We start from the raw sequence: 12199 nt of genomic DNA on the forward strand, positions 1-12199 counted from the left end.
CAGTCTCGGCGAAAGAAAATCAGTCCTATTACTTTCCGGACAAACCCTGTAGATGGACAGTTGAAACCTTATTATTTTATCTCTTGCCGTAGTATCAAAATTGCATCCACTGGCCCTGATTAACTAAATTAATTTTATACTAGCCTACTCAATGAAAAATCAAACACATCTTATTTCCATCATGTTACAAACAGATACATTGTATGAGCACAATTTCCATTTTATAATGTAAGTTACTTTACTAATTAAAAAGTCACAATTTTGCAAACAAAATATTTAAATATTGATATGTACTCTACATATGAGTACGAATATTTTCTCACATAGGTGCAAGCCACCTGTGTGTGAGAGAATGAGTCCCATTAATTCAAAATAAGTTCATTAGGGTAATATGATGTTTAAAAATGTTAAAGTTGTTGAGGGGTATTTTTGTTTTAAATCTAATGCATTCAAAATAAAGTATTACCACACCTAATGAGGTAGTATTGCTAGTAAATGTTGCAATTGTCCAAAGAGGCACTTAATTTGAAAAAAAAAAATCAGGGATGTAAAGTTGGTTAAAGATATTTGAACAAGTATCTGAAATATTTACCTAAGTAGAGGGTTTAGACGACTCTGGTTGGGTTGGTTTTTCAGTTGCACTCTGCTTGGGTGATTGATAATCTGAAAATAAAACAATATTGTTATGTTGTGAAATGGGTGAACCTTGTTGTTCAAATGATATTACGTGAACTATTATTGGATGATGAAAATATTAGTTCTGATTATGAAATTGTCATATCGGTAAATGACGTGCTTGATGATATTTCTTTGTCAGGTAGTCTGAGTGATTATAAACCGGTGGTGGAATGTGAGTTGGGTTGTGAAAATTAATGGCAGTGACAACACCATTATCTGATATTCCTCTAGCCCAAAGAATTCATCAAACACTAATATAGATGCGTACTGCCAAAAAATGTAGTACACACTTGACTTTTAGCAAAAAACTTTTCTGTGCTGTAAATAAGTGTATATGTTATAATCATTTTGTTCACTACAAAACTGTATATATTTTATGCATTAACAATATCTTACTATCTCAAGTTAAGTGAAAGTTACATGGAGTGAAACTTGGAAAACAAAAAAATTACAATACACATTTTCGAATAAAAACAAAAACAAAAAAAAACACAACAATAGATATATAACACTTATTACTTACTATTAAGCACATTTTTTTAAAAAATAAGCTTCCAAAGACAAAAACCAAAGTACCATTCTGGGAGTTTCTTATTATCAGTTAGAAGGTTAACACATGTAGTCTAATTATACTAACACAAACAGCATCACTTTACTGTGATTTTTATTATTTAAACACTGATATGAAACCAAATTTAATGAACGAAAATCCTAATTTATCATGTGGCAAGATATGTTGAGAAATATCTGATATGTAGAATTTTGCTTAAAACTTCATCTCTACAATAAAAAGTTCTACGCTGCATCATTTTTGTGAGAATAAAAAGGGTACTAACTATTTGAAAATGACAATAATTTCTACCCATGTTTATTATAATAAAAACATATCACAATGAAAAACAACTTACTCTGACTCTGACTCATTCTCTGCAGTTGGGCAGCTGCACCGGAAACCATAGGTTGCATGTTCAGGAGGTTAGATAGGTTGGGCAGAGTAAGTTGATTCTTCAAGATGTTCTGTGACATATTTTGTTGCATTTGTTGCATCTGCATCCTGACAAGGTTTGCCTGCTGTTGCATCAACATCTGTTGCTGGTAATCCATCTGTTTGGGTAGGATGTTCCTCATATTGGCTGTTTTGTGTTGAGTCTGATTCATCTGGAGCTGCTGCTGCTGTTGCAAATATTGCATCCGGATTTGCTGTTGCTGCAGATTGAACATTTGTTCCGGCGTCATATTAGTTTGCGGGTACATCTGAGGCCTTGGAGCATTCATTTCCATTTGATTCTGAAATAAAATATAGTACCTTGTTTTATAAAATACATTTAATACTATTTAAAATTATTGTGAGTAAAAAACAAAAAAAAAACATTGTTCATTTAATAGTTCTACAGTAGAGTCCTACAATAAAAAAATCTGCTAATTTAAAAGACTGGTTCATCTAAACATATTCTGATGTGATCTGGCTATCAAGAACATGGGGCATCATGCTTGAATTTATTCATACTCAGTTAATAAAACAACTCTTTTTATTTCACAACTATCACAGTTCAAAAAATAATTTGTTCTTGAAGATTAACTTTTACAAAGTTGATTAATTTAATGTATCAAGTCTTTTTTATGAACGAAATATGAAATTTGAAAGAGAGAATATAATTTTAAAACAGATTCAATTTATTAATTTTGATACGAGTCCTTCAGGAGTAATAAATTTCACTATAATTTATTCCGTCACAAATTTTATTTCAATAGTCCTTTGTATCAATTGAAATGTTCGACCATATTAAAATGTCCTGAATTTAATTTGAAAATGTAGTAAAATCTTTTTATAAAATGTACATCCACGACTTTGAAAATGTTCTGACAGCACCTTCATGTGGCCGCATTTTACTAACGCTGAGTGGCTCCAAGGACGTCCAACGTTGGTGGTGGTCAAGAGAGAATTGCTTGCGTTCAAGGCTCAGAGTGAAATAAACCATTTTTGCCCAATACATCCATCATTCCTTCCTCACCTGCTCATGAATCCGCTAACCGATCAAATGCTAAATTGCCTTATATCTGTCAATCTGTTCAATGCCAGCTGTGAGCCACTCGCCTGACTATGCAGTTTATTTTATATTCAGATAAACTTTGTTTTTATACTTTTGCGTATTTTGCATTTAAAACATTGTTAATTTATTATATTTTTAAGATCGACTACTATATTTTTATTTGCTTTCAATAAGTTGCAGTTCAGTGAAAAAATAATTGTTGTGAAATAAAGTTTTGTGAACAATTTATGGACATTTATAGAGAAAGGATAAACTGAAACGTTAACACCTACAGCATTATTTAATCAAACTAACAAAATAGAAAACTACTATAGTTCCTCACAATTTGAAAAAAGATATAAACTATGTCGGTCACTGTTGGCGTATAATGTGCTGGAAGATTTTATATTCAATGACCGCCTCAAGAACATAACACCAATGTGTGTGACTGCGTAATTTTACTATGAGTAACAAAGTCCGAGGACGAAGGCTGCTGCAGTGTCTGCATATGACACATGCTGTTCCGTATCATCTTGACTCATTAGCTTCATCCTGGGTTTCTTGCCGACTGACTGCAGCCATGATATCCTCATCTGCGATGAGTAGCAGAATCTTGTATTATCCATCATTAACATCAGCTTTCTTGGACAAGTTGATGGAATTGTTCTACTTCATTTTTCTCTTCTGGGTTCTCGACAAAACTAAGAATAAGTCATATTTTACTAAGTCTTTCTTAGACTACAAAAAAAAATTGTACATTTTGCAATAGACCTAATCCATGGGTTGCAGTACATGGTGGTAGAGTGGTTACTTTGTCAGTAAACATACTTATAATTTCTGCAAAATAAGTTTATTAACGTTGGGTGAGAAGAGGTGTTGTCATTCAAGAAAATTGTTGAGCTAGTAAGTCATTCCTTTGTTTACACAAGGCCTATCCATCCAAGCTTATTTCGATTCTTGTTGTACACAGAAAGTGATTTTATGTTTAATTTTTGAATTCTTAAGGATTTGAAGACATTCCAATCACTATGAATAGAAGCTTTTTGTTTTCCAGTGCATTGCTGTATGCTTTCTAAGTTTAATGTTCTTTGTACATTTTGAATCTTGAAATTCAGGCTTCTTCTTTTGATACCAGGATCAGGATCCTAGTTGGTAATGCTTTGAAGTTAAAGCCAGTTTTGTCAGTATTATACACTTCTTAGGGGCAATAATTTCCTTTGTTTGTTAGTTCGCCTAATTCCTGCATATACTCCTCCTCTGCCTAAATTAATAGTTAAAAGTTAATTGGCTAATTTGTAATGTTTTTCCACTTATCTACAATTTTACACTTGCATTAATGATTTATCCACCATTCATAAGTTGGTTTAAATAAAACGCATTGTCCTGTACTAGTCCACTAGGGCTATTCATTTCCTACTCTCTCCAAAACACACAATTTTTCAAATAGACATAACATGTATATGCGGTACACAATATTGTGTGAATAGTTCAAACAATTTTTTAAATTGAAATTTTAAATTTAGTGATGCTATTTAAGTACATGTAATGTATTATTTACTGACTAAAGAATGTTTTCATTTTCTCTTTAGCAAACCATTATGGTTAATGTTTCATCTACCTTTTTATATTGCAATACTTTGGAAAAAAGTTAAAGTTTTTACAGATGAGGATGCACAAAACTGTTCAATCCTAGCTCTGTTCTTCTTGTCAGTAATTATGGCTTTGCCTACATAAAATGCTACCAACAACTGTGTCGTACTTTAACCTTTATCTAACCGTTTTAACACTTTAGGTTTTCTTTAGTGTGTATGGTATTAACCAGTAATCACAGTATTTTGTAAATTAAAATGCAGCAAATGATTAAAGACACCAAGATTTTTGTAAACTCAAAAGATTTACTCAAATGTGACTACTAGCTCGTAGCAGCATTACGTTACACATACATATGACTGACACTTTTCAGTCTGGGTATAGGACGAGATTTCAATCCTCGGTTCCTCTCACAGATGTACACTCATCTCGCACTACAAGAAACATTCTATAATCCGAATCCTGGGTTTGGTTTCAATTAATTTATATTAAAGCGACTCTAACACCAATGTATGATTTCCAACCAACAACTCTTTGGAGTCATTTAATTATTTTATTGGCAAGAAAATAAAATTGTAGGAAACTATCAGAGAACATCCGCATAGATGGGACAAGTTAATGAAGATAAAATAAGTTTTATATGACCTCAGTTTGCAGAAGGAAACAGGATTTTTCTGGACATTTGCCATCGTTCAGTGAAACAAAAATCAGAATACAAGTCACAATACGTCTGCATTCATATACCAAACACTTACGACTGACCAGAGGCATATAGCAAATTGTAATCGTCACAGCAGAAAAAAGATTGTAGAAATAAAAAGGAAGGAAGACAGGAATGGGCCTTTTTTCAGTTTACTTTCGAAATTGTTCTCTCATCCAGTTTGTGATACTTTATGTGATACTGTAGTTAGAATTGAACTTTTACAGGATTATATAAAAAAAATTCTGAAAGATCAATTCATTAAAACTTCAAACAGAACAAAAGTTATCATTAACTACAATTTTACTTTGAAATATTCGGGACTAGAAAATAATGTTGTTCAAAGAAACTGTCCTAAATTCTTAAGATTTTTAAATAATTTAATTAATAATTTAATAATTTTTAGCAATACATTTTTTAAAATAAAATAGTAGTCAATATTTCTACATAGTGTTATTTTCAATTTCTTTTTCCAGTATTTCATATTTTCATGCAAGTTTTTATTAAAATGGAATTAACTCTAACTTTAATGAGTACTACTGTGCGAAAACATACTTGAGCAGCTAGCTGTTGTTGCCTCATTAGCATGGACACTTGGTACACAAGCATCTGGTTCAGCTCCTGCTCTGGCTTGTTGGGATACTGAAACATAAAATGAAATGAAAATAGTCTTTATTTCTGAGGTGAAGTTAGGGCTGTATAGCCCTCTCTTCCACTTAACCTCCTAAAATATAAACCTTACAGAGTTTAAAGAACTATAACTAAATGTACTTTCATTATTCCAAACTAACTTATGTAATATCATTTATTCAAAAATCAAAATTCATGACATTTTTAAATAGTCTAGTACAAAATTAATATATTTAAGAACTTACACAAAAATTAAGGTAATAAATATCCCTAATGGAGATGCGGTGACTGTGAAAGATTTACTGTAGATAATTGTACAATGATGAGAAATGAGAAGTGAAGTTGCACCGCGACAAGAAGGCCTATCTCCTGACACTTATATTGGCAATGTAACAGAAACGCTCAAGACAAATAATTGGGAGAACCTGTGCTTACGATAAAATGTAATAAACGTAGGATATGAAAATCACAGGTCTGTGTCAAATTGAGAACATTCAGTTGTCTGAAAAGAGGAGTCACATAATCTTAGCCCTTGGTACTAAAAACAAATTTTACACTGTAATTCTAAACCACTAATACACTTCTTAGGAGCAGTGCTGATGGCGATATTGTTCAGTAAACATGAGTATCCCAGCAACATTGTTTTGTCTTGCTTTCATAAAGTTTGAGTGCGTGCTTGTGTGCCCAATTAGTAATGGCTTGAATATCTTGGGTTTGTCTTATTTACAGAGTCGTGCATTTGGTCTATAGTAAATATTGGTATATTTGTAAGTTGTCTTCATATAAGTTGTCTGTCATAAGCAGTGTGATAACCGTTAACGTTAAGGTATAAGGAGAATAATAAGGGACCCAAGACAGAACTCTGTGGCACTCCTCGAGTGACAGTTTTCCAACCAGATTCCTTGTATTTTTTAAATGAAATGATGCATTGTTGACGCCCAGTTAGATATGACTTAAACCAACCAACACAGCATGGAGAGGTCCATTTAGTAGGAGAAGAGGATGACAGACACAATCAAATGTCTTCGAAAAATCAAAGAGTCAAAATAGAAATCTTTCTTTTATTCATTGCAAAATGATTATCGTCTGTAACCTTAATAAGAGCAGTGCTGGTACTGTATTGAGAACGGAACCCAAATTGAAAGAGAGACAGAATATTGTAATGTAATTGTATTGTTATTGTAATGAAGGAATGCTGTAGATGATTAACTCTCTCGAGGCACTTAAACGACAAGGGTAAAATGTTAACAGGTCTGAAGTTGATAACTAATTTTAGAGAAGATACTTTATACAAAAGATTATCTTAAGCAAATTTCCAAACAGAAGGGAAAGTGAATGAACTAAGAGATTTATTGAAGGTAACAGTAATGAATGGAAGAGCAACAGGAAGAGTATCTTTAATCAATTTCATTGAGATCTTATTAGCTCAAACCATAATGCTAGTTGTACTCATGATAAACTTCAACACATCATCCTCCGTCACAACTTTCAAAATTATATTGATTTGGAGGGAGAACAAAAGAGGTTACTTCAAGTCGAGCTGCAAAATCATGAGCCTCTAAAATGTCAACACAAATATTTACTAAAAATCATTCAATTCACTCAAGTCCAGATTAGAGGACTGAGTCTGGTTTGTCTATACCAAGCTCTTTGATTTTATTTCACAGGCATTTGCAAGATTTCTACATTCAAGGTACCTGAAATAATAACGAATTTTAGAGTTATGAATTTGATGTTGTGTCCTATTCCTAAGATGTTTATAGGTGGCCCAGTTCCCTGGAGATTTGAAATGCTTTCCCTTGCGGTTTGCTGAATCTTTATGCTTTTGAAGTACATGAATAACATTACTTAACCACAGAGCAGGTTATTTTTGTAATGCATTTTATTTACTATGACAGGGTCATGGTTTTTTAATAAGATTGCACAAATGAGAGTTAAATAAAAAGACTATATCGTTAACTTTGTTTGCGTATACTTCATGCCATGGATTGGAATTAACACCCTTTTTTCATAAATTGATAGCATTGTACTCCCTGTTCTGAAATAATTTAGCCTTAGACTTTGGCGAATTTAATCTATACACACAGAAAATTAGGTAATGTTTGGAAATACCCGGAACAGGGAACTATATATGGTGAACAACATGGTGTCAGAACATGGTGACAACAGCCATGATGTTGAGCCAAGTGTCAGAAGTAGCATATCAGAGCAGTTATGTTTGTATTCACCTGGTCTCAATGTGTAGAGTAACCACCTCTGCTGAAATCAAACTTCTACATGTCTATGGCCTAAACTATCTACTGCCTACTAGGATTGGCTATTACCCCACCTAGGCTCTAGAAAACTCCAGCATACCAGAACAGTTATGTTTGTTGTCTCTGAAAGCTACCTTTGGTAAACTAGCCAGAGATATCCATATCTGGTTGCACAAGATCTCTGGGAGTGTTTGTTCTCAGAGGCTTACCATTTATGAGATAAGTTTTGGTTTCTGTGTGTTCTAATCCTACTACAGCCTTCGGACTATCTTCACAGTATCCATGCTTCTAGAAATTACTCTCTAGAAGCATCACTGTTAAAAGCTTTGGTATATTGGGGATCTTATAGATAGTGACACACCAAACCTCTGAGAGTTCCAAACTATTTGACAATTTGGCTGCCTGAAGCCATGTATTCATGACACCCATACTTGCTGTGATGAAAGTTGTATATATATATATATATATATATATATATATACCTAAAGACTCCTTCCCTTTCATACAACTGAATGTTTTTTCAACTTTTCTTAATACAGAATGTTCAATGTAATTTCAATTATAATTCAAGAATCTAAAAGATAATTGGTCAAGTTTAAGTATATGAAAATACTTAATCCACCTCATTAGCTCTGAAATCACTTGTTAACTGTCTTTTGTTAAATTTAGAGCTCAATATTTGTTTTGCCAATTTTGATTAAACTGTACATTCACAAGACCTGTAGAGAAGTATTGTATTGTATAGAATGCATCTCTTTGGCACAACAGGAATTTATTGAACTGTTAATGAATAAATGATTAACATTATAAATATTTCGTGGAAGGAAATAATGAAATATTTACTATAAATTTATAATTAAAAATTATTGGAGAGATGTGTGTTTCTTTTAAAGAAAATAATCATGAATATTGTTTGAAGTAATGAAAATTTTATAGATTCTTAAGATGTGGTAGTTGTATTGATATTAGTTTTGGTCCTAGGGCTGCACTGGGGCTACTAAGCTCTATATTTATTTCTTCCAATGGGGTGTGGTGAGTTAAATAATAGGTGAAGTTGGAATGTTGCTTGATGAATAATTCATTTTGTCAATAAAAATGAAAGGAAAATATGATGTCAAAGATTCTGAAGATTAAAGAATATTACTCATTAAATAGAGGGCATGGAGATTCACAGAAAAATTGGTAAAAATTATCTTTTAAATATATTGCACTATAAACAACTTTTTACATTAATTATGAATTGTGTGTTAATTCTCTTTAACTTTGCTGGCCATGAACTACTATTCATTCATACTTTTGATAAGACCATGGTTGAAATTGCCAAATAAACTTTGCATTTCATTGTGTTAAGTTTGATAGGTTAGGAGTAGGCCTACCAAGAATTACTATTTCCTTTTGTCGTCATTGCATTTAATTTAATTCAAAAAATAAAATTGAATAAATAATTGTTTACTTGCCTTGGCTTTTAGTGCCCTCCGAAGGTTCTCTATTTGCAGGGACATGGGATTAATAAATGATCCTGAAACAATATAAATACATGTTACACATTCCAAATTCGAAAACTAGATGTAAAAATATTAATTTTATTACTATCGATACTATAAGATAAAGTATGTTACATAATATCATGGAGCAGTTTAACCCTTTGAGGACCATACAAATGTTCTGCAATACGGAAGTAAAGAACTCTACTTGTAACAAGCAGCTCTCACCTTGCTGGGTTTTGTGGTTATATGCTTTTAATTTTCCTTCTTTGATAGATCTTTTACTGTATTTGAACAGTTTGGTCCAAATAACACACAATGAAATATACATCTTTGACAATTTTTCAAAATAAAAATCTTATTTAGTTCAAATAATATCAGACCATTAGATCTGATAATGAACTTACAAAGTTAGAGACCATGCTATCCCACAACAAGGATACAGAACATGGAAAGAAGACAAAATATGGCATATAAATCTCTTGTATTAATATTGTCCTGGGGTTTTGCCAAAAAATAATAAGTCTATGATCTGTGGTATGAGAATTGTAAGAATATCATAAAGTAGATTATTACCCCCAGTTCCGGTGGTCTGAGGGATGAATCCTCTCTTTTTGTCGTTTTCATAGTCCTCCCAGGCTGCTTTACGTTCTTCCTCATTGAGCTCTTCCTCTACAACGTTCTCCAGCAGTGAGTCATGTTCGTGGTATTTCTCAATCCAGTTACTGTACTGGGTAAGGATCTCGGCCATCAGTCCATCCTTGGGCAACGCAGGGATTGGGCGATCCTCCTTACTAGACGGTGGAGTGAAACTGTACAATTCGTTTAGATCGTTCATGGAGAAATGACGGTGAACTTGCTGTTCATCCACCACTCTATTTGACATTGACTGTTTTGCCACTTGACGATCGTACACTTTTTCCTCCATTGTGCCCTGAAAGAAATAACATTCATTACATACAACACAAGATGTAGGATACCAGTCCTAACATTACATTTTTCATTTCATAAAACATAATTTTTTTCTGCTGCTCATTTAACACATTGATTCATGCATAGTTTCATTACAATGGAGTAGGAGAGGGAAGTGAGTGAGTGAGTGAGTGAGTGAGTGAGTGAGTGAGTGAGTGAGTGAGTGAGTGAGTGAGTGAGTGAGTGAGTGAGTGAGTGAGTGAGTGAGTGAGTGAGTGAGTGAGTGAGTGAGTGAGTGAGTGAGTGAGTGAGTGAGTGAGTGAGTGAGTGAGTGAGTGAGAGAGTGAGAGAGTGAGAGAGTGAGAGAGAGAGAGAGAGAGAGAGAGAGAGAGAGAGAGAGAGAGAGAGAGAGAGAGAGAGAGAGAGAGAGAGAGAGAGAGAGAGGAGAGAGAGAGAGGAGAGAGAGAGAGAGAGAGAGAGAGAGAGAGAGAGAGAGAGAGAGAGAGAGAGAGAGAGAGAGGAGAGAGAGAGAGAGAGAGAGAGAGAGAGAGAGAGAGAGAGAGAGAGAGAGAGAGAGAGAGAGAGAGAGAGAGAGAGAGAGAGAGAGAGAGGAGAGAGAGAGAGAGAGAGAGAGAGGAGAGAGAGAGAGAGAGAGAGAGAGAGGAGAGAGAGAGAGAGAGAGAGAGAGAGGAGAGAGAGAGAGAGAGAGAGAGAGAGAGAGAGAGAGAGAGAGAGAGAGAGAGGGGGTAATGCTTTACTAAATCGCCACATGACGAATTGTTGGTGTAGCACACATCTGTACCATTCTCAGGTGGCTGTTAAAGAAAAAAAATTAACTTATTAATATGGCTTTTACATTTATTGGAGTTTTAGTTAATTTTATTGATCTTTTTATTACTTAAAGGTAAATGTAATAATAGCTGTATTTGAATATTTGCCTCATATGTGACATATTGGAATATATTGTTTTATTTTTTCCATTATACAAGGGTCACATTTTGTACCTGTGAGAAAACCCGATCTTTAACTACTTCTTTCACCTTGTTATCAGTGTTAAAGATTTTCCACCTAAAAACTCCTTTAGGTAGCAAAACAAGTAAAAATGCATTTATTGTTCTTCCTCATTCCATAAAATTGAATAACAATATTCCATGTCCATCTCAAAACATGGTCACATTACCTTGCGTGTTGAGATTGTTTGTTAGGCCTTGACTTTAACTGGTAACGTTGTATGACACCATTCCATTGATTGATCTCACTGGGGAAATGACAGATCCAGGTTTGAATTTCGGTGGAGCAAGTATTTATTGTGTACCAATTTTTATTGAAATTTATGAATATGTTTAATAGGTTTACACAGATTCAGTTATTCTTTTATTTATTTTTATTATTAATTTACATGATGAGAAACTGTCACTGGAAAGTTAAGATACATTTCAAGTGACATTTCAAAATCATGCATGCTTATGTGTATGTATGTATACTTTTATAAATTTATGAATGAACCTAAAACATACATGAGCTATAAACCTGTAAACTTAGCATGGATTTCTTTGATCGAACCCATACACTCTAAAAATGAACTGCAAATCATTAGGATTATTTAACGTGTATACCATTTCCAAGGAGGGTTCACTTTCGGCTGGTTTATACCTTGCAGATGAACTCAGACTGGGCAAAGCAAGAATCAATGTGTCACTTTAATCTGGACAACCTTATGGATATCCTGGAGTGGCACATCACTAACTAAATGTAGATATTTTGGAGTGCAAGGGCAAGGGTAGTTAGAAATGTCTAGTCTAAGGGAGATGACTGTTGGAGTTGGTAGGATTCCCTAAGTCAAGGTTCTTGCTAGCCTAGACATAAGGGCGTGCCACCCACTGCCTCCTTTGACTGGAGAAGCTGGTTTAGAGCTGGCTC

The 12199-nt window shown here is 33.7% G+C and overlaps 1 protein-coding gene across 1 annotated transcript in view; it reads right to left on the reverse strand.

The window, feature by feature from the left end:
- LOC124359900 (transcriptional regulator ATRX homolog) overlaps positions 1-12199 on the reverse strand; it is a 59177-nt gene that overhangs the window by 4587 nt on the left and 42391 nt on the right. Inside the window, 5 exon segments of the mRNA XM_046813030.1 lie at positions 593-663; positions 1587-1965; positions 5554-5640; positions 9341-9402; positions 9944-10301. Of these exon segments, the coding sequence (XP_046668986.1) occupies positions 593-663; positions 1587-1965; positions 5554-5640; positions 9341-9402; positions 9944-10301 (957 nt within the window).

This window comes from Homalodisca vitripennis, chromosome 4 (genome assembly GCF_021130785.1).
Source record: "Homalodisca vitripennis isolate AUS2020 chromosome 4, UT_GWSS_2.1, whole genome shotgun sequence".
Taxonomy (NCBI): Eukaryota; Metazoa; Arthropoda; class Insecta; order Hemiptera; family Cicadellidae; genus Homalodisca; species Homalodisca vitripennis.